This window comes from Candoia aspera, chromosome 3, assembly GCF_035149785.1.
Source record: "Candoia aspera isolate rCanAsp1 chromosome 3, rCanAsp1.hap2, whole genome shotgun sequence".
NCBI classification, from domain to species: domain Eukaryota; kingdom Metazoa; phylum Chordata; class Lepidosauria; order Squamata; family Boidae; genus Candoia; species Candoia aspera.
The window spans coordinates 57,226,638-57,248,355 of record NC_086155.1 but is presented as its reverse complement, the minus strand read 5'-3'; the positions used below and the strand labels follow the sequence as shown (position 1 = coordinate 57,248,355).

At 38.5% G+C, this 21,718-nt stretch overlaps 1 protein-coding gene across 2 annotated transcripts in view; it reads right to left on the bottom strand.

Moving 5' to 3' along the window:
• The window catches only part of RNF220 (ring finger protein 220), a 373,167-nt gene extending 352,364 nt beyond the window's left edge, over positions 1-20,803 (bottom strand). For both annotated transcript variants that reach the window (XM_063297793.1, XM_063297794.1), the window contains exons 1-2: positions 20,606-20,803; positions 13,522-14,263 (exon numbers count right to left, since the gene is read on the bottom strand). In XM_063297793.1, coding sequence (XP_063153863.1) covers positions 13,522-14,146 — 625 coding nt within the window. In that variant the 5' untranslated portion in view covers positions 14,147-14,263; positions 20,606-20,803. The remainder of the gene's footprint in view (positions 1-13,521; positions 14,264-20,605) is intronic.
• Between the last annotated feature and the right edge of the window lie 915 nt (positions 20,804-21,718).

Below are 21,718 nucleotides of genomic sequence, written 5' to 3'. Positions count from 1 at the left end.
AGAAAAGTGATATACTATTGGACGTACCACCAATAAATTTTAGTATTCTTATTGAAATGGTTTATAACTGTGTTAATTTTCAAATAATCACCATTGTGCATTTGTATTTTGTGCAAAACCTCCATTCTTTGCTGTTCTTGTTTTGGCTCAAGGCAGGCAGGATGACAGGCTCAATTTTTCTAGTCTCGACTCCAGAGCAGCCAAGAGTGATAAACCATCTGATTCAGAGCCAGCCCTTCCCTTTTACCTAGGAATCCCAATAGCACCCTGCAGCCCATCCCTGCCTGGCTGGATTCTTTCTTCCTCCCACACCCCTCTCCACTGTTGATTCTGCATTGACTACTTGCCTTCTTCATCCTCCATCTCTATCTTTCCCTTACTCTGCATTTCCTGCTGTATCAGCCACATGGCCTGTGCTGGTAGTCACTGAAGGAAACTGACTAATGTGTAATGACTGGCACTGCCCACCCTCTGTAGTATTATTTACTTACTGCAATTTTACATTGTCACACTTCACAAGTTAACCTTCTGCCAGCTAGCTGTTTTCAATCCAGGGCAACTTCTTGTGTCCTCAGAGGTGTAGTGTTGACAGAGGAACCAAAGCCACCAAAAACTAGGCAGCTAGGAAGCATCCAAAGCCACAAAGGAAAATTGAGAAAATTAATGGCAAAGAAAGAGTATGAGAGATGTTTATTTACAATGGCTACCAAAGGTTTGTTACCCCTCATTTGGAATGTAAGATGATCTACTAAAAAGCAGAATAAGAGGATGGTTCTGCTGATGTGGATCCTAACCTTGAGGAAGTGGGAGGAGGATATGGAAAAACTGGAGAAAAGGACTGCAGAAAACCACAGGAACAGTTAGAAGACTGCAGAGCAATTCAGTGAGGGAGAAAGAAAGGCAATATGATATAAATGCAATGTGTGTATATATGTTTTGGGGAACTGAGAGGGAGAGAATGTGAGTTGGAAGCCAGACCTGAGGAGAAAAATATGTATCAGTGCTGGGAGTAAGAGGTATGCCAGAAAATGAAAGACATTAATTAGAATTAAATGGGTGCCCCTCATGGCAGCCATTCTGTCACAGCACCTATGACACTTCATTAAAACTCCAAGTATCCCCATCAACCCAAAAAGTTTACATCTCATTTGGGTTTTAATATTAATATTCTATTAAAATGCAGAAAAAAGTATGATTCTGTCAATGATGCAGAGAAAATGGAAACTAGTATCTCTCTCTCACACACACACACACCTACCTGTAGAGGAGTGGCTAGTATTAAAAGCCTAAGCTGGTAAGAATATCAGAACAGGACATTGAATCCGAAGAACTAACACCACCAAAATCTATAGAAGTCACTTGTGCTCAGGAGCCAACTGTTGTATCAAAAGCATAAACAGACATTTCTTCTGACTGGAGGCACAGGCTGTTCTCTATGTTGAGACAGATGTGTAAAGGCAAATGAAACAGAAAGGGCTCCACATCTCAGACAGATTCCTAGCAAAGGGCTAACTGCCTATGCTGCCTCCGGTCAGGTTCCGTTTGGCCCAGTCAGCCATGATTTCCAGCAAGAATGCGACTAGCCAACTGATACTTCAGTGTACCAGAAGGAAATTAATGCAGCCCATTACAAGGACTGTTTTTAAACTGGGAGGAGGAAGAGATATTTTTATGGTAGAGAGAAAAAAATTAAATGCTTTTGTTTCTGTTTCCAAAAGTGCAGCAGATTCCTCACATTTCCAGCTTTACACTGCACATACTTCTTTTGAAAAGTAGAAGAAAAATAAAATTAGTTTTGTGTAAAACTTAAAAAATTAATGCTGATTTCTACTGTGTAAAATATTCTTGCAGTCCTGTTATAATAAATGCAACTAAACATGATTATGACTCTGTCAGCATCTGCCTTGTAATGTAAGTAGTAAGCAAAAAAAAGTGTCTCAATTTTTTTCCTCCCCTGTTTTAAATTTCAAAACAGAAGCTTGGAGGATACTCTGCAGTAAAAGCTTGAACAAAACTAAACAAAGCACAAATAGATACAACAGATTAGTTTTGGTTCTTCTTTACAAAGCAAAAATTTGTAACATTAGGAAGTAATCAATTCACACCAATTTCAAGGATGACCAGCTGAAGAAAGACAAAACTTTTTTATAACATTATGGCTGTAAGGGGAAGGTATTTAAATGAAGGGAAAGGTCTTAATAAGTAAGTATGCACAAGGACAGACCTTATATTTAGTATTCAGAAATGTTTCTCCTCTCTAAAAGCCCTACTTTTTAATGAAATCAATACATCATTTTAGCAATCATTACCTCTGATTTTCCCCATGGGCCAATTTTTATTTTATTTGGGACCACACAGCTTATGCCAGGTCATATTTAGATGTCATAACAAGGCAGTCTAATGCCTGTACAGTATATTATACCCAGCTTCAAAGAGTAAAATGGAAGAAGATACACATTTTCCAGGGAGATTCAAACATCCTTTGATTCTCCCTTTACACGTATATGTGGTTATAATATAGCTAATTATACGCTGGAATGTTCTATTACAACCACTGTCTAGATAATCTTCCTACTTTCTTTTTTTGCCAAGCTCATTCCACAGCCAGATTCTGGGAGAAGAAGATGTTACATAAATTCCATTTAAGTATGGGTCTACAAGAAAAACAGGACTTCTCCTACTGTTGGGCAATAAAATGCCCTGGATGCAATTGTTTGAAATGAACACATCTTCTCTCAGCAACAAACAACAGGACACTTCATAACACAAAGGTCAATAAGCTTTTTTGGACAGAGGCCTTTGAGTGGTCTGTCACACTAGATTTTTGAGCAGTATGAAAGGGGCTATACAGGTAGCCCTTGCTTAATGACCCTTTAACAACAGTCTGAAGTTATGACGGCCTCCAAAAAAGTGCTTTACGACCTGTACTCACATTTACGACCATTGCAAACCGTCGCACCATTCCCACAGTCACGTGACTGCAATTCGGGCACTTGGCAGCCAGCTCGCATTTACGACCAGGTGCAGTGCCTGCAGTCACATGATCACGATTTGTAGCCTTTTTTGCCAATTTCCAGCAAAAAAAGTTCATTGGGGAAGCTGGATTCGCGTTAATGACTGTCATAAAAGGGGTCGTAAAATTGGGTCCGGTCACATGGTGACTCACTTAACGACCAAACCACTTAAGAACCAGTTTTCTGGTCCCTACTGTGGTTAAGTGAGGATTACCTGTACTTCAAAAACTGAGATGAAAATACTTTAAATTTAAATACAGTTAATATGGTTATTCCCACAAATTAAGTATTATTCTGACTCCTTACAATACACTAAGCCAAAAATAAACCACATTATGGCTTAGTGTTATGTGTGAACCTGGTCAAACGGCTCTCTTAATTTATTAAATGCAATGACAAAAATATCTCTCTTATCTTCCCAGAGCATCAGTCATTAGGGATACTGCCTCTGCCCAGGTTGAGGGACCAAACTCGTGTGAGGCCATTTGAGCATTTCTAGTTGTTCTAGACTCAGAGCAGGCTATTAAAAGAATGGAAGAAGAGGCTGCTAACACAATGGTCAGTAGGAAACTCTAACTTACAAAGGCATCCCATGTTCTGATAATACTAACCTCTGGATGTAAAGTTTTGGCAACCTGCTAGGAGTACTTAATGCAATGAGTCATACTAGATGACTCACTGATCTTTCAACTCTTTGATTCTATTATCTGTAATTCAAAATCAGGTTGCTAGAAATGTAACACTTCAATACAAACTCTTTAAAAATATGTACAGTATGTTATTTCCGATGATATGAAAGTGGAATGTTGTCCTGCTGTCAAAAACAGTACAAAGGGTATTTCTAAAAGCTTTGATATTTTAATATGCCCTATGTCAATGTTTTTAGTTTTTAACACACATTAAAGAGTCAAAACAATTTGAACTTACTCTTATACAAGTAGCCTAATTCCTTGCTGTATCTTCTCTCAAATGCCCCTCCACTTTCATGTTTAAGACAATGTTCCAGAATAAACTCTAAAGAATCAAGTATTATCTATATTGCTTATCTTCCATATAATTAAAACAGGACCAAATCCTGCTGTGAAATCATTTAAGTAATTATACAGGTTGAGGATCAGAGTTTACAAACTGTTGATTCACTTTAACAAATCTTGATGAAGATGACAAACTGACATTATAGGGCTCTAAGAAATATATTCTGCTCCTAAGCCATAACCAACATGCAACAGTAAATACCATGGTTATTTATTTATTTATTTACTATATTTTTATCACCGCCCATCTCCCTCATACGGGGGACTCTGGGCGGTTCACAATAAAACAGTTTAAAATTCAATAAAATCATAAATATTATCATTAATCCATCAATATCAATATCAATAAATAAATATAAAATGTAATGAGATCCAAGTAATGGCACATCTAATACTACCCAAAGAGGAACAAGACTGGCCTCGGCAGGACTAGGGAGCCAACCAACCCCAAGAGTGGCTCTTCCTCTCCCCACTCCGGGCATGGTGACAAAGCCAGGTCTTCAATCGTTTCCTGAAGTCCAAAAGAGAGGAGGCTAGCCTCACTTCTGGGGGAAGGGTGTTCCAAAGGGTGGGAGCTGCCGCAGAGAAGGCCCGCCTCCTGGACCCCGCCAGATGGAGTTCTCTTGCAGATGGGGTCCGCAGCATGCCCTCTCTGCATGAGTGGGTGAGATGGGTTGATGTAACCAGGAAGAGACAGTCCCTTAGGTAACCTGGACCCATGCCATATAGGGCTTTAAAGGTGATAACCAACACCTTGAATTGGACCCGGAAGCAAACTGGCACCCAATGCAGCTCGCGCAGCAACAGGGTAATATGTGCTAATCTTGAAGCACCCAAAATTGCCCGCACAGCTGCATTTTGGACCAGCTGTAGCTTCCGGATACACTTCAAGGGTAGCCCCATGTAGAGTGCATTACACTACATACTTCATCACTGAAAAGGGAAGCAATATGAAAGTAGCAATAAGAATTTTGCAATTCTTACTGAACTTTGTACTGAACATATGTAACTTGCAGAGACTGCAATCCATGAGCAATAGAATTCAGTACTGTATTCAGTAAGAATACAATTCTTAGGGAACTTCTATTGCTCTTGGATTGCAATCTCTGCAAGTTACATATGTTACCACGATTAGCAGGCAGACCTGATGCAGGTTTTTCTTTCACAGGAAATAATTCAGCTGTAATTATGTATTTTCACACAGAAGGAATGATGCAGTAATTTAAAAGAGGATTTAACATAATATGGCTGTGAAAAACTTACATGACTATTCTCCTTTCTAAGTAAGAGAGAAAGAATTTATTAACTAGGATATAAACAAACATATAGGAGGACAGTGAAGAGTAGAAATGAAGAATAAGAAGATGTAATAACTTCCTGCTTTCATCAGGAACAGTGATAATTGGAAAAGAGTTTCATTTTTTTAACCTCAAAAACATTTATTGTATGGCATGTATAATACCATTTTCAATGTAGCTTACTTCCCAAAGTAAACAGCATTAGCACTGTCCCCTAGTATTACAGTGTTGTATCATCTCTCTAATGACTTATGCTTCATTACCCTGTGTGCACTAAGCAGGTTTAGTCAACCAACAATTGTTGAGCTTCATCAAATCCTCTGCATACATGTATTATGTATTAATTTCTAATATTTATACATCTTACTGTCCACTATAAAGCAGTAAAAGTAATGTATAAGGTAAGTTTTATTAAGACTCATGCTATATTTTATTAGTAGAGAAATGGGACAGTATGGGAAAAAGCCATACAATTTTAATGATTGTTTTGTTCTTGCTGCACATGGTTTTAAGAGAAAAGTGGTATAAAACATTCAGACACGCAAATATAAAAGATGTTGTATCATTTGTTAAATGTAGTGAGAGAAAGATGAAGGCTGGGATAAAATACTTTTTCATGTTAGAATCTGTTTCAAGATAAACTATTCATCCCACCAAACTTGTCCTCCAATTCCACTAAAGGTAGGCAAGATGATGGAGGGAAAGGCCTGATTGCTAGAAATCATTTTACAAGTGGTAAGCCCTAAAAAAAAAGCATTCTCTATTTCAACTTTGAACCTTAAGAGAACAGGATCAGGATCAGAGGATTATGACAACAGAAAATTTAAATTTGATTTACTAGAATACAAAAATTTCAGATAAGGGCTGTCTTTAATATGATTTACTTAACTTTTTATGCACTTGTAGTGTTTGGAATAGAAAAGAAAGGTGCTGTCATTTTTTTTAAGGAAAAAAAGTAGTTTGGGGAAAGAAATGGGAAGAAGTAGTTGATGAGTAACTCCTATCACTTTTTCTTCTGTGAGTTTCAGACACTTGTTTAGCCTCTGACAAACACAGTGAGGTCTGAGGTCAAAACCATAATACTAGGAGGCAATATTGTTCATCCAACCTTTTGTGTATATGTTATGTCCACCATCTGAGGCTACTTTAAATAATAATTTATAATGGGTATGATCATACACAAGGGATCCACTTTCTCCATATCTAAATAGACCCCTTTCAGGTACTTGTGGTAGTGCACAAAATTACCCTATCAGCAAACATACTAACTTCTACTTTATTATATAGAATAATTTAAAGTGACCACTGTGTGACAATAATATATAGACCAACCCTCAAATATTAATGGAACAGGACTCTCAAGGTTGCTTATCATCAGATCTACTACAAGGGACACAGCATCATGCCCTCTCAAAATAGATGGAAAATACTCTTGCAACAGAATATAACTGTGAGGCAATCTGGATATTTTCAAATGGTAGTGGAAGTGGTTAGTTGTCATTAGGAATGCCACTTGCATTGTCAGGCAAACACATTCTATAGAATTCAAAACACATTCTATAGAATTCAACATTGTAACCGATGCTCTACATTTCTCTGAAAGTGTGATATCCTCAGAACAGAAATGCTATCTTGTTTACTACTCAGTCAGCTGATCTTCTCAAAAGTGCTCCATTTCAATTTATTTAACCAGTTATTTTACAAAGATTCTCTTGTATAACACTTATAAATAGCCTTTGGAGATAAACAAATACAAAAATCCTATGATTTCTATGAACTGTTGTTGGAGGTTATTACATTATATTATGTAAAAAGAATCCTGCGGGGTTCTAAATTGAAACCTTGTATATCAACTTACTTGCTTATCTTATTTAATAATGGCAAATAGTTGAAATAGTGATATGTGTAGCATTGCCACCAAAGTGGAAATATTTACGTGATTGGCCCCTAAAATTCTCCTAAATTTCAGGAGCACATAGCACAACCATAGTTCTGAAAATGTGAAACATCTGTGTTGAAAATATATGGAAAAGATCAGTTAAAATGAAACTGCTATATCAGCTGCTTGCCTAAATCCATCGTTAGATTCCACAATTTGTAGCATCCCATGACATTTTACTAATATTATGTCAACAATATTTTACCATGCAATAATAATGTCATTACACATACCACCAAAGTATATCAACTCCCAAAAGAAAAAAAATCAAAATAGTGCTAAAAATGAAATAATAAAATAGTTTAAGTTTTCTGATTTTAAAGGTACTCAAAGATATATTACCTGAGGCAGATCTCCTCACTCTTAATTGTAAGACTGGTCCTGCTAGCCAGTATCAGGGCCCAGTATTCCTACTTTTAAATAAAAAGAAACTGAGACAAATATACAAAAGAGCATAAACCACAAAAACATTATAATACAATGCTCTGTAAGCCTAAGAAATTACCTTCCTACAATACAAAAAAAGTATAGTAGATCTTCTGAAAAATGATGCCAGCCAAGCTAAGCTTGAACTTCTCTGTGACAAGCAAGTTTCTCTCCCTGGGTTTTACAATATGCTCTTAGGATTGGGGAAGGGGCTGGATTTGTCCCTGAACCAAAAGAGATTAAGAGTTCATCTTGCCCAAAGATAATAAATCCATAATTGTTCATGCAAATACAAACACGAACACACAGTGGAAGGAAGGACAATAAATATTTAGTGTCCGTATGTGCCCCCTTCCCAGTTGTGGGAAGATAAACACAATGTTTATATCTTGCTCAGTGCTCCTCAGAGCCACCATTACAAGCCCTCAGAGTTCCCCATAAAACAGCAATAAGCAGAGCCTAAAAGGAAAACAGGAGTGGGGGGGAAAGCTAAATCACCAGCATTTCCCAAACAAATGAGAAATCTGGCCGTGCGGTACAGACTGTGTGGGGAAACATTGAGGGGCTGAAACTACCCCCGCCCTCCCCCACAAATGATCAATTAAAAGCCGTCCTTATGCCAAGGGCCAGGCATGGCCAGGCAAGCGGGCTGCCGCAAAGACAACGGTCCTCCGGATCAGTTCTGCATGACAATTGATGGGAAGGGGCAGGCAACAAGGCCCATCCTCTCACCATGGTGATTAGGCATTCCAAGTGTGCACGGCAGCCTCGGCTCACATAAAGAGAAAGGGAAGCTGGAGACCTGAGGAGGCGAGCCAGGCCAGATGGTCCTGCAGCCGGCAGGACTGGAGCAGCTCACACCCAGCTCTCCGCCATGTTAACAGCCCAAGCCTTTCTTTATGCCAACATCACAATTAAACAGAGTAAAATGGCAAGGGGGCTCAGCAACAGTTTGCTGAGGGGAAGGGTGGCCACAATGCAGGAGGAAAGGGCTCCGATAAGCCGGGAACGACGTAGTTTCCATTGACGTACTAAAATATGGCCCATCAGAAAGGCCCTTTTCTTGAGATGCAGTACTGGTTTTCCACCTCTGAAACTCACCAAGGATATGCATATACCCATTCTGTTATAGATGCAACCGTCTCCGTAAGATGCTTCTTACTATGTTTCAAAGACAGACTAAGGTTAGATCTTGTCTAATAGCTTTTTACAAGATGGCTTTACTTTTCTTCTTTTAACAACCCTAAAGTATGGCATCAATATCATAAAAAAAAAAGGTTCTCAGCACATAACTGGAAGCAAAAACAAGCAAATAATGTATACATTTTGAGAGCTGGATAACTGGAAGACACCCCCACCTTACTTTAGACCCTAGTGTGTAAACACCTGGTCAGCCTCTGCTCTGCTGAGGTAGCCAGAGCTAAGATGAAGCTTGAGTCAGTTGTCTAATATGCTAAGAGAAAAGAAAAACCAGGAATTAATACATTATTAATCATTGTTACTTGGCACTTAAACATAACAGCACTTTGACTTTTCTCAAATATTTCCACTGATTAGTTCCAAAGACATAAGTTCTTGAAGTGATTTCCAACACCAGTCCAAACACTGAGGCCCAACCAAAAAGTTCACTCTCTACTGTGATGTAAAACTGTAAGAAAAACTGAAGAAAGAATAAGCTAATGGGGTTTCATCTCTCCACCACCCCCAGCTCTCCTAAACTGACCATTTTTAAAAAAACTTATTTCATTATGGGGGCATTTAAAAAAAAATAAGCTGCTGCTGCTAAATTGTAAGAAGCAAAATCACATAAATATCACATAAAAATCCATCAGCAATAAACTAAACTTAAATAAGTGCAAAAAAGGGGAACAAACAATTCAAATAAGCATGATATGCAGACTCAAAATAAAGGCCAAGGCCTTAGAGTGCCAGTTCATCAGGGAGGGGGAGCACCAGGCTGGGGAAGATTCACATACAAGGTAACACATTTTGGAGTTCCCATGAACAGAAGGGAGAATTGCAGTGCTATTGCCAGTGGAACGTTTTGGTGTATGTGATCCAGCTGCTGCTAAGGACTCTCCGCCTGTTTTTTCGCCTGAAAGGACACATTCTGATTATTAGTCTGTGAGAGCATCAGTAGGAATTAAAGACGCTATTTTAAAAAGTTACAGAGATGTTACATAGGGACCCTCTGTTTAAATCTACTGTAGCTTGATATTAAGGTCAAAACATTATTTGAAGAATCCAATAGAATGTGTCTGTAGATAGCTCTGCAATGCACTTAGAGTGTAAACCAGGTTCCCTCATGTGATTAGTGCTCTCAGTGAACATACAAACATAGATACCTGGATAAAATATTTATCTTCACAAATTCTTTATCCTTCGGGGCCTTTGTGCACAACTCCTGTGGGTTCTTGCTTTTCTGGACCACAGTGGTCCAAAGGGAAGAAAAATATTTACTTTGCACTGAAATACTCCAAGAAGCAGATTGTAAAATTAAGCTTTACATGTATTCACATTGCATTTCCCATTATTTCTGTCACTAATTTGGAGTAAACCTTTGTATCTATAAAATATAAAATCTGTAAGCATAAAATCCACAATGAATGGCTATGGTTCAACCCAATATACTATGCCATTTTTTTAAAGATCAAAACATACTCAGAAGGTAGGACTCAAAAGCAGTGTTGACCAATGTAAATCTTAAGTAACTTCTCACATGGGTATGGAATCAATCTAGATTTACACAACTAATTAACAGAGATAAGACTCTTGTCTCAAGAGAATATAAACATACAGCATTGTTCTTAGTATCTAACTAATAAAATGAGATGCCTGCACCTATACTTGTACAGTGATACACTTTGCCCTTCATTAGATTCCATTAGCATTGCACTTTGGATAGCATACTTGTTCAAAAAAAGAAAAAAAAACACCTCCCACCACCAGTTTCTACAAGCTCTAAGCTTGCTGTTTTGCATTTTTTTTTCCTTAAAAAGAAATGAACCAGCAAGTGAGAATCCCAAGTTTGAAATTACAAGAAACAAACAAACAAGGAAAGAATAGAGTCTGCTAGTGCCAGGCAAGGAATGTTATGTGTTGTGATTGAAGTTATTCACACATCATGTGGTCTGATCCCATTTCAGTATTTGGAAGACTACAAATAAACAGAGCTGAAATATTCTGTAGAGTGCCTATTGGAGATGTAAAGCTTTGTTAATGCAATGGTTTTTACTAGCCCCATCAATACACTTTTGCAGACCAGCTTGTCTATATAACCATTTACAATGAATAATAAGTAGTGTTGGTAAAAGAAGCCTTGTTTCACAGAGAGGTCTGTATATGTTTTTTGTGTAAAAAATTGAGACGGATTTGAAAGGGCTAATGACTAGGAATTTATAAAAGCTAATATGGACACATTTACATACATGCGAATATGCATGCATTACTCTGGTTCCGCTGAGAACAGTGGAGTCACCAGAAAGCTATGTCAACCCTTAGCCTCATTCTGTAAACTACCAACAAAGAATCTTTCACACATGGGGTATGTTCTTGTCCAGGATTCTGAAATACCCAGGAATATGTTCTATGAAATCATATCTAAACATGTGAAGGGTATTTGAAGGTCATAATTACATACAACCAGATTTGTTTGCTCTCTCTGATAGAGATACTCACATATTTATACAGATAAAACTTCAATAAAATGCCTCTAAAACCCATGACTGTTAAAATAAAGTTTTAACTAGATGGAGTCAATATTCATCCCCAAACTGAACCTTGTCAGTGCTAAGTATAAAACCTATTTTATATTTTACCTAGGCATGTTGGTATGAAGCCAGTTTTAGTCTGCTTTCCATGAGAGCATTTTAAATTGAAACTAATTTCTATTTATTTTTCATAGCAATGAAAGGAAAATCAAGAATGAATAGACTGGAAGGTGTTAAGATACAGAAAACTATCTGCAAAATATTTTTACATTGTTTCTAAAACTCTATTAATCTCTTTCCTCCTTTAAATATGTTTTATGTGGTTCCCCCCAACATTACCTGAGAATTCATCACAATATTTGTACAGAAAAACCACTAAAAATAACTAGTTCTTCTGAACTGTGTCCACATTTAAACACATGTTTACCTCTGAGTCAATCGCTTTCTAAATACTGTTCAGTGGGTTCATAAAAGATTTGTTCACTTATATCACTATCTAACAGGAGCAGGTTAGCAAGATGTGGCATTTATTGCACTCGAAATATATTTGGCAGAGCCAGCTTTCTGAACATGATCTTCCAATATGTATAATCTGCATTCAGTTCGTATCCATAAACTGTTATATTTAAATTAGTAATGCATACTGTTTCAAATTATAAAAAAATCTTTAATCAGGGCAATTCTATCGTGTCTTACCTTTCAATCATTATTAATATTTTCCCCACCTTCTCTCTCTTTCTCTCTCACACACACACACTTGATTGTCGCACTCAAACATCAAAGACAACAAGAACAAAAAACACGCAGGTGGTTCTCACTCAGCTAAGCCACACTACAGAAAAAGCGCACAAGCCTTTAGTGCAACATGTAGTTTCTGTCTTCAAGGAAGCATTCCACACAAACATTGACATAAAAGACAAACTCATCGCATATTTCAGAACCAACGAGCGATGGATTTATAAGACAGGTTGATTTTATGGTGACTTTTATTGACAAGGTGCACGAGCTTTTGGCAGATGCCTCGTAGCACTGGGAAGTTAACACAGTGCCTAATTCAAGGAGACAGCCCGAGGAAGCAGCACCGACAGGGAGAGAACGAAACTATGTCTCTATTACTCTCCTCGGTGTCATAAAGAAGAAGAAAAATGGTATCCAACAGGGAACCAAGGAGTTGTGCTCTATAAAAAATGCTTATTTTTCTCTCCACCTACCACCTCTAAAAAAATGGAGAAGAAAAAGAAGGGACAAGGCAGTATGAGAAAGTACAAAAGGATGTAATGGGAAGCAAGGGAAGGCAAACCAGCTTAATATAGTATCTAAACTACAGTAAGCTTCCGAATTTGGAATAAAGCAGCCTGACTTCGAACACTGCCTTATCATCAATATATCAGATGAGTACTTCTTGATCTATTTTCCCCTAATGTGGTAACTCATGGCATTTAATAAGGAAGGGATTACTTGGAGAGAGGAATGCTCCAGTAGATCTTAGGTGGACTGAGTTCAGCTTAGTTATTGGTCCGTGAAATATTTTCACTTCTGGAATTCTACTTTTGGATTTGTAGAGGGTATTACAGAAAATTCTTGTATTAGAGCAAGATGTTCAGCTTCTGCAATGCATTACCAGATGTCTTACTTTCACTGCTTTAATGACAGAAGTTAGGTTAGGAGTTAAGTCTGACTCGAAGGCAAAACAAACAAAAACATGCCTTTACACTGATATCAGGATAAAAGAATTACATTTTATTACAACTGGCATCTAATATACAAGGAAAGGACAAAGGGGGAAGGCAAAGTTTACGAAGACACCATCTTCCAAAAATGAGTTTCCTAAAATAAATGTAGAGTGAGACACCTCCAACAGAGACTTTCCCTCTTTCTGGAAGGTTGGCAATTTTTCTGTTAGTTGGAACCTCAATCTAGCAGAAAAGAAAAGCTATTTTGTCTAGATTTTCTACAATCCGCCTTCTACTGTAATCCACTAATATTTAAAGGAAAATAGGGTCATATATAGTTCGTGCCTCTTTAGAACCCCCAAGCATTACAGAAGCATTACCTGTTGAGCATTTCAATAGCCCAGTTAAGCAAAGCTAAGGTACTTACATCTATCGTTTCGGTCCTCAGGACTGGATGAAGTCTCCCGGTCTGAAATGAGGCCAGAGACAGCAAAGATCTTTTTTCCAGTGTCATCAATTTTGAGGGAGCCGGGAGAGCCAGATGGGAGCTGGGCTCCAAATTCATACTCCTTGCCATCAGCATCTGAGAAGCGAAGGTGAGGAGAGTCAGTATCATGACAGTTCTTCAGGCGCTTGGCAGGTGTAAAAGCCGACTGATAGCTCTCCCGGTCCTCAGTGGAAGCAAAGGGACGGAAGGCCCCAACACCACTGTGGTTCAGCATGCTGATTGGGGTACAGTCCAGATTAGGGGGGGCAAACTGAGGATGGAGATGCAGCAACGAAGGTGGAAAATCACGGTTGGTGAAAGCTCCAGGCACCCCACCTTGTCGGTGATACATAGAGGCAAAAGTATAGGAGCCATTGGTGAACGGGATGTGCACATCTTTGTCCACTGACACAGGGACTCCAAAGGGCCTTGGCTGCTGGCAGGGGATGGAAGCATCACGGCTGGCTTCAGCAGTGGAAGCCAGAACCATCAAGGCTGGAGATGCCAGAGGATTGGGAAGGTAGGAGGAGTTTTCCATCTTGAAAGCTGCCCGGTGTAAGTCCATCGGAGTCTCTTTTCTTGACAGGGCCACAAGGGAAATGGTCTTCCCTGGATGGAAAACAAAGCAATGTGTGGATGTAGAGCTGAGAGATCTCACTGAGGCCTTATCACCATCCCAAAACTGAAAAGACAAAGAAGGGAAAAGGAGGAAAAAACATAGAAAGTTGTGTTAACAGATGGCTGTTCCGAATACAGCAAGCCTGAGCCAACCTTCCATGTGTTGTTCTTTTAGAAAGCCAACAAGCAAGTTCACAAGTTACTGGAAGAGTCTCTGACTCCCTCTAAGGGTCTGCATAAGTCTTCATGTTACAGCTTTAGCATCACACTTAAGATTCAAAAGATAGTCCACCCAAGGCAGATAAAATGTGGCACAAGAGACCTGAAAGCCAACAGAATCTGTGGCTTATGCAGAGAATGCCACCTGCTCTGGCCTTACTATCCTTCCCTTCTGCCATACAGAAGGATAAGGGACCAGTGCAGATTCAGATCAAGCCACATGTTGAAGTGGGGATTGAATGATTTGAACAAGTGTGCAGTAACTATCTCTAGTGACAAATTAAACATAAATTACATCATTCCTGCCAGACAAAAATATTGGAACCAAAAAAAAAAATTATTGGCGTGTGCAAGCCTATGACTACAACTTCTGAAAATTAATACCAATAAAATAAATGAATACATTAGTCAAAAATTGCAAATGAGAATGTTTTTATATAGTTCACGAATATACAAAAATATGGAATAGATGTGGTAGAGGAATATATGCCTACTTGTACAGATACGTATATCATGTTTTGGATTTTCCATTATCCTTAGTGATGAAGAGGGAATAAATAACATGTCTGCATCATACATTTAAGGTATTCTTCCATTTTTTTAAAAAAAGAAAGCAATAACAACATCAATAAGTCCTTGGCGTCCCTGATAAAATTTGAAATTGTAATTAGTGGCTGTGCCATCTGATCTCTTGCAAGCATCTGCCTTTTAGTTTGCGGACAGTACAAAATGGATCAGTAGTTTTACTTCCTAATGTGCTCATGCTTAACTAGATTTGTAAACTGTCCTCAATATTCCATTAAGATTTAGAGGGCAATTTTTATATATCTACATTTACTTTTCTTTTAAAACTACTTGCTAATTCCAAGAAAATAAACCCAATACATATATCTATGTTTGTTCTCTATGTGCATATGTATTAACAAACTTTGCTTCTAATCCTATCTAGACTTGAAAACAGAATTCATCCTCCCGTTATAACAACATTAGAATTCCTTTTGTTTCTTTTTAAGCTTCTACCCCAGCCATTAAGTATTCAAGAATTCACTCTAATATACAAAGGCTTATTTTAAAACAATATACTAGCCTTACAGCATTCAAAAAACAACAAAAATTCATATAATAAAAAAGCAGTACAAAATGCGCCTGTTAGTTCCAGAAGGTCAGGCATAGCAAATAAAACTTACTAAAAGGATCCCTTTTCTAATGGAGTGGCTTTTGTATTCTCTGAATGGCAAGCCTAGGTTAACAAAGTCTATGGAATCCTTGCTACATCCTTCATGCAGTTCAGAAATAACATTTCCTTTTCTTCTATCCTGTACCCAAGAAGTTTGATAGTACAGTAGTTATAAAGTGGGAAGGTAAACGGACATCATCCTGTCTCTACGGCATTGGCTTCCTTTCTCATACAAATCAGTGCTAAAAGATTAGAATTGTGTCATTAACAATGTTTGATCCCCCTTCAATTATTTAATAACTTTCATCTGAGTTTTAGTTGTGGATGTAGACGTTGCAAGGGTAATCTAATCAGCATTGTTTTGGATGATCTTCTCCTTTGTTTCTGTACAATTAAATGATTAAAGATAACAAGTATTCAGATGTAAAATCAAAAGCTTCAATAGTGGAGAAAGGCTATGGGAGATCTGGATATTTACTTTTAATTACTTTAAAGCAAAAAAAAAATTATACACAATTCACCCAGGAACAGAAACATGATCTATACCTAAACTGACATGCAATTAGATAGAAATCATAGTCTCCAAGATTTAAATAAAGGGGAGAGGAAGAAGAATACACCACTAATGCCACTATTCCTGCTTATATTAATGTATTTAATGGAAGCCATACCTCACACTCTTTATAGAATACTGCGAATCGTTCCAGCTATCTTCTTCATTTGACAATAAATCAACATATTTTAATAATGCTTCAGGCTGAATTTTATTATTTTTTAAAAACTTCTGCATACTTTTCATTTTCTCCTTGTCTCTTACATTCTTTCTGTCACCCTTCCATCCCATGCTATTATTCCCAATCCCTACCGTCATTAGAAGCATGTATGGATGAAGCTGCAGCAAGACCAGTCATTATGAATCTATAGTTAATGCACTCCCAATGTCAAAATGTCACTGGTTTTTAAATCTGGAACCCAAAATAAGAAAACTAACTCGCCTGCTTAATTAAAAAAATATGGATTGCAGGATAATCAGCCTGAGGAAACATTCTGGTGACCAGAAGTGAGCGGGTATAGCCAAAATAAGTAACTGTTACTTTTTGCCTCTATGCTGATTTTTTTTAATTTAGCACCCTGTGCAAATCCAGATTAAAATAACTCCAGCTATTGATCCAAGCAGTGGAATTGACATTAATTTTAGTTCACTTCTCACTTTGCAAAGGGATCAATAGGAAGTAATAACAGCTGACATCCTTGCTGAAAGGAAGAGAAAAGACGGTCTAGCGACAGAAATCGAAAAGCAACCAAATAAATCAGCAGATACTTTTCCATGGCATCAGACAAACTCCAAACAGATTGCAAAAAGTCTTTGTTAAATTAACTAAACAAGGAGTGGAGGAGGCCAAGGGGGTGGAGATAAATCTATGAAGCTACATATAACTGTCCACTGGGTATCTGTGTTAGATGAACTCTCCAAAGCCTATGTTCTGATTTCCTACATTTCCAAATTTCCATCTTAATTTATGGATAAAAATGAATAGAAGGGCACCCAACATCTGCATCTTTTAAAAATACAAACTGAATCAACGGGATTAACAGAAACAATATCAAACACTTCTTAACCTAGAACAAAATCTACCATGTCAGGTGCAGCTTAACTTGCAATTTTTAAAATTATTAATGAACATTGTACTATGTTTAACTAAGAACAGAAATTTTGAAAAGGAAGCAAGACTAGCGTAATGTAGTATTCATGATGCATCCTTCTAAACATATTGTATCAGATTATATAAATGAGTGAAAAGAGAGTGTCTTAAACTACAGGTGGTAGCCTAACTTGTTATTTAGTACAAAATATATTTCAAGTAACCAAACAGAGAATCTTTATGTAACAAATTGTTTTTTAATTCTTAATTAAAAGACATATTCTGTGCTGATGATGCCAGTTAGATTTGTATAGTTTCCAGCTATTTTTAAATGTTTAGAATTAAAATAACACAATGCAAATCTGTGTTTTTTCTGCTTATTGCCAACAGAAGAAAAAAATGTAAAACTAATTTTATTTTTCATAAAACAGCACAAGCCTTAAAAAGAGATTAGAGGGAACCTTTAGATGCTACAGGTTAGATCTCTTACTGCTTCTTAATCATATAATTTTAGAAACAGGAATTTGGAAATTTATTTCTGGTTAAAAAATCCTCAACTTTACTAAACAACCATCCCAGCTGTTGGGGGAATTTAAGTGCTCAAATGGATTATGCATTTGAACTAAACTAGATTTCCTCCTAATAAATTCACAACAAATGCGGGATCTGAGAGTACAAAGAAAAAAATTCCAGTAGAATTAAGGAAGGTTGGCATATCTTTCAGTTGAACATTTGGTAGACTGAGAGTTCCAGGTGTACAAAAAGATTGCAAACAATTAGAAAAAAGGGCTGGAGAAGACAGGGTGGAATAAGGACTCTGTGGTTTGAAACTCAAGCCACCACTTTCAAAAGTATTAATAACTATTGAAAAAAATAGAGAATCGGGGCCCCTTTATGTAACAAAAAAGCAGCTGCTCTGATTCTCTCCAATTTTGGAGGCGGGAGGCTTTTTTCTTGCAGAAAACTTTTTCTTGCAGGAAAAAAAGAAAACCCAGATAGAAAATTAAGGCACCAGGTTCTGCAGAGGAAAAGGTAATGTAAGTGTAATTTGATTTTTATTCCTGAGGCTACATAATACATCCATTGTTTGCCAACTTTTCAAAAATCCCTTCCTAAAATCAAAGTTCACAAAAAGGTATAAATGAAAAAAGTAATGATTCTCTGATCTGACCTGTCAACAATTGTGATCTTTCTCCCTGCCCTGCTCCAGGGTACATACAGAACATGTCCGAAGTTCTCCCAGAGCTTAATGAGGGGGGGAAAAAAGCTACTCAAAATTGCTTTCCTGATCAAGGAAAAAAATACATAACTGATTTGAATCTTACCTGACTATTCCCCCAAATCTCCAGTTATCAACAAAAAACAAAAACCCCTCATGATTCAAATTTCATAAGGGGAAAAGAATCCTACCCTTATCTTACTTTTTCCAGTTGCAAATTAAAACAGGTGTCCTTTCTGGGTTATTAGCCTGAGCGCAAAAGAATACAACTGATTTATATAATTTAAAACAAGAAAAAAGGAACCTCCCGACCTCCCCATTTCACTAAATACAACAAAAAAGAAAAAGACAAGTGTCCCAAAAGTACATTTGGGAGATACAGGAAATCAAAAGTAATTCTTCGCAATGAATTCACCCGGCCGTGTCTGGCCGTTGGGTTTTTGTTTTTAATAACCAGAAATCCCAATTGCTTTGCGCCGGTAAAGTTCAGTGCAAAATCGGTTCAGCGCATTGCAAAGGCAACGAAATTTTCGTCTCTTCCAGGAAACAAGTGCGGGGGAGGATATCTCCCTCTGTCCCGATTTCTATAGTCGGTTCAGGGTTAGTTTTCTTTTTAAAAATACCAAAGCTCATCAAACGTGCGGGTGACTCGAGTTGTTTGAATTTATTGCAACAATCCCTTCTCTGCACATTTCCTGTCTGGAAGGCGAAAGCATTCAACGCAACTCCTGAATTGGTCACTGCCTAATGATTTCATTGTGCTCAAGCAGATGGTTTTTATGCATTTGGATCTACAAGGTGAGGAATTATTTCCCTTTCCTTGCAACCTCTGCGCTGACTTTCCTGCCTCTCTCTTGCGGCGGCTGTATTACATTAAAACCTCGAGGTTTCTTAGCTTCTGAGCTTAAAGGCGGATAAAGTTTTGCTACAGGAATCCAGCTAAATGTTCATTTTCCATTTTCCCCATTTCCTCCTTCCAAGGTTTCCAAACGGGTTTGCGATTTGCTCGCTGCACCCACGCTCTGACCCTAGACCACAAGAACGCCTTACACTGTTTGTTGCAGGAATAACTGCAAACAGGCAAGCGACTAAGACTTTGCCTCTTCAAGAACTGCGGGCGTGTGAAATTCTTTGAAAGAAAGGAAGTTGTTTTCCAAACTTCAACCTTTCATCCAAATTTTAAGTATTTCACGTATGCCACAGTCATCGCAACGAAAAAGAACTTGGACCAAAATAGGCGACAAGTCCTTCTTAATTGCTATTGGTTAATTGCCAATAATCAAAGTTCAAATGCGCGCCCGTCCCTACAGTAAAACTGAAAGCGTTTGGGAAGACGGTGCTGATTGTGCGCGAGGGTAGCTGAATGCAAAAACCACAAACCACTCTGTTTTAAACATCACGTTTCACTTTAAATTATTTATAATTGTTTTTATTGATTCGTTCCTCCCCATCAACTGTCCCTCTTTTTTTTGGTTTTGTTTGGGAAAACTGCTTTGTTGCCTCAAGAGACCTTGGGACCTGAGCAGGAAAGTCGGGAAATACCTCCGTGTGGCGTCCACAAGGATTGCCGCCCTCCCTTAAAAAAAAAATCTAAATGTTGCTGGCGCTAATTGGGAACGCGCTGTTTTCAGTTGCATTTTGCAAGAATTCAACCCCGGCACCTGATCCCACCCCCTCCCGCGTGCACTATTTCCCACCTCCTCCCCAGGAAAATAAAGAGTAGGAAAGGAAGGAGGAGAGTCCTGGGATCAGAGCTAGTCTTCAGAGTGGAGGGGGCACCCCATTGATTTGATTTTTAAATGCATACTCATTAAGATTCCATTTCCCACACACATTCACTCTCACACATCCCTTCCAGCATTTCCACCCCAAGATCCGATAAGCAATTGCTTGCCCTAAAACTTTGTCCTGGAGAAAGGGACGCGGAGCGAAAGAGAGACAAACTTGACTTGCCAAGTTTGACTTTTCGAAACATTACTGCCTGCATTTGCAGAATTTCTAAGTGCCAGGCTAGAGAACTGAACCGAAACCCCGGCAATCGACCGCTGAAAAGTTAGATACACGAATGTATGTAACCCCCCCCCCCAAACATATGCAGCGCTCCTGGACTTTCTATCACCCCCCCTTCCGCAATTTACAGATACTTACCGCGCAAATTTCTCAGAAGGCGGCGTCCCCCTTTGATTTCAGGATGGGCAAGGCAAGGATCTGAGAGGTGCGTGGGGAGGAAAGCTGTACGTACTAACCCCGGCGCGTGTGTGCAAGCGCTTTCGGCCAGCATGGGAGTGAGCGAGAGCCTGACACAGCTGCTGGGAGCCAGGGAAGGCGCAGCGCTGCCGCTCGAAGCAGCCTCTAATCAGTGAATGAGCCTCCACTCTCTCTGGGATTCCTAGCTGCTCACACACACGCGCGCGCTCGCCCGCTCGCTCGCAAACGCACACGCACACACACATAGACTCAGAGCCGGCCTGAGAACGGAATACATTAGGGCAGGGAGGAAGCTTGGGAAATGGAGTCCACAGCTGGAAAGCACAGCTGCTCAGGGACGAATTGCCCTCCCCAACACGGACCAATGGATAAAGTTTGGCTAGAAGCAGGGCGAAGGGGATGGGTCTCTACCTAGGGTCCAGCTGTTTTCTATGCTTCAAGTTCAATGTGATCATATTCTATCTAGAACTAAGGCTGTTTTCGGAAGAAACAGCTATAACTCCTTCGATTTAATATTGCTTCTCAAGCACTTTCTTCTTCACTAACAGCTTTAGTAAGGAAGGACGTCTTCCCCTGTGATGCTTAAATTGTACCCCCTGTAATGACGAAGTATTGTTAATGTAACGCAAAGCCTACATGGACGAAAATGTATGTGCTGTTTATCTGCTGAGCCCATCCCTTATTAACAACATTCATACCTAACAAAGGTGTTTATTGCCTTTTATAGTAGGGTGTTTTCCCATCCAGAATTTAAACCAGTTGTTGCTTAAATCTCTATAAGCCTTAATACCTACATTGGCTCTTGTATACATGTTATTTCTTAACTGTTTCCAAATCTTCATTAACTACATTCGCACAATACCCAAATATTCAGTAAGTGTTTTCAATGTCTGGTGTGGAACAACATTTAAGCTATAAAAGATGTCATCATAATGACATCTTAAGCACAGGGACTCTGAAATAAGATCCACTGACTACAATCAGATTTGTTCCCTAGCAAATACACATCTGTAGTGTCACTTGAGGAAACACTGATAGCTCATAATGTTAACA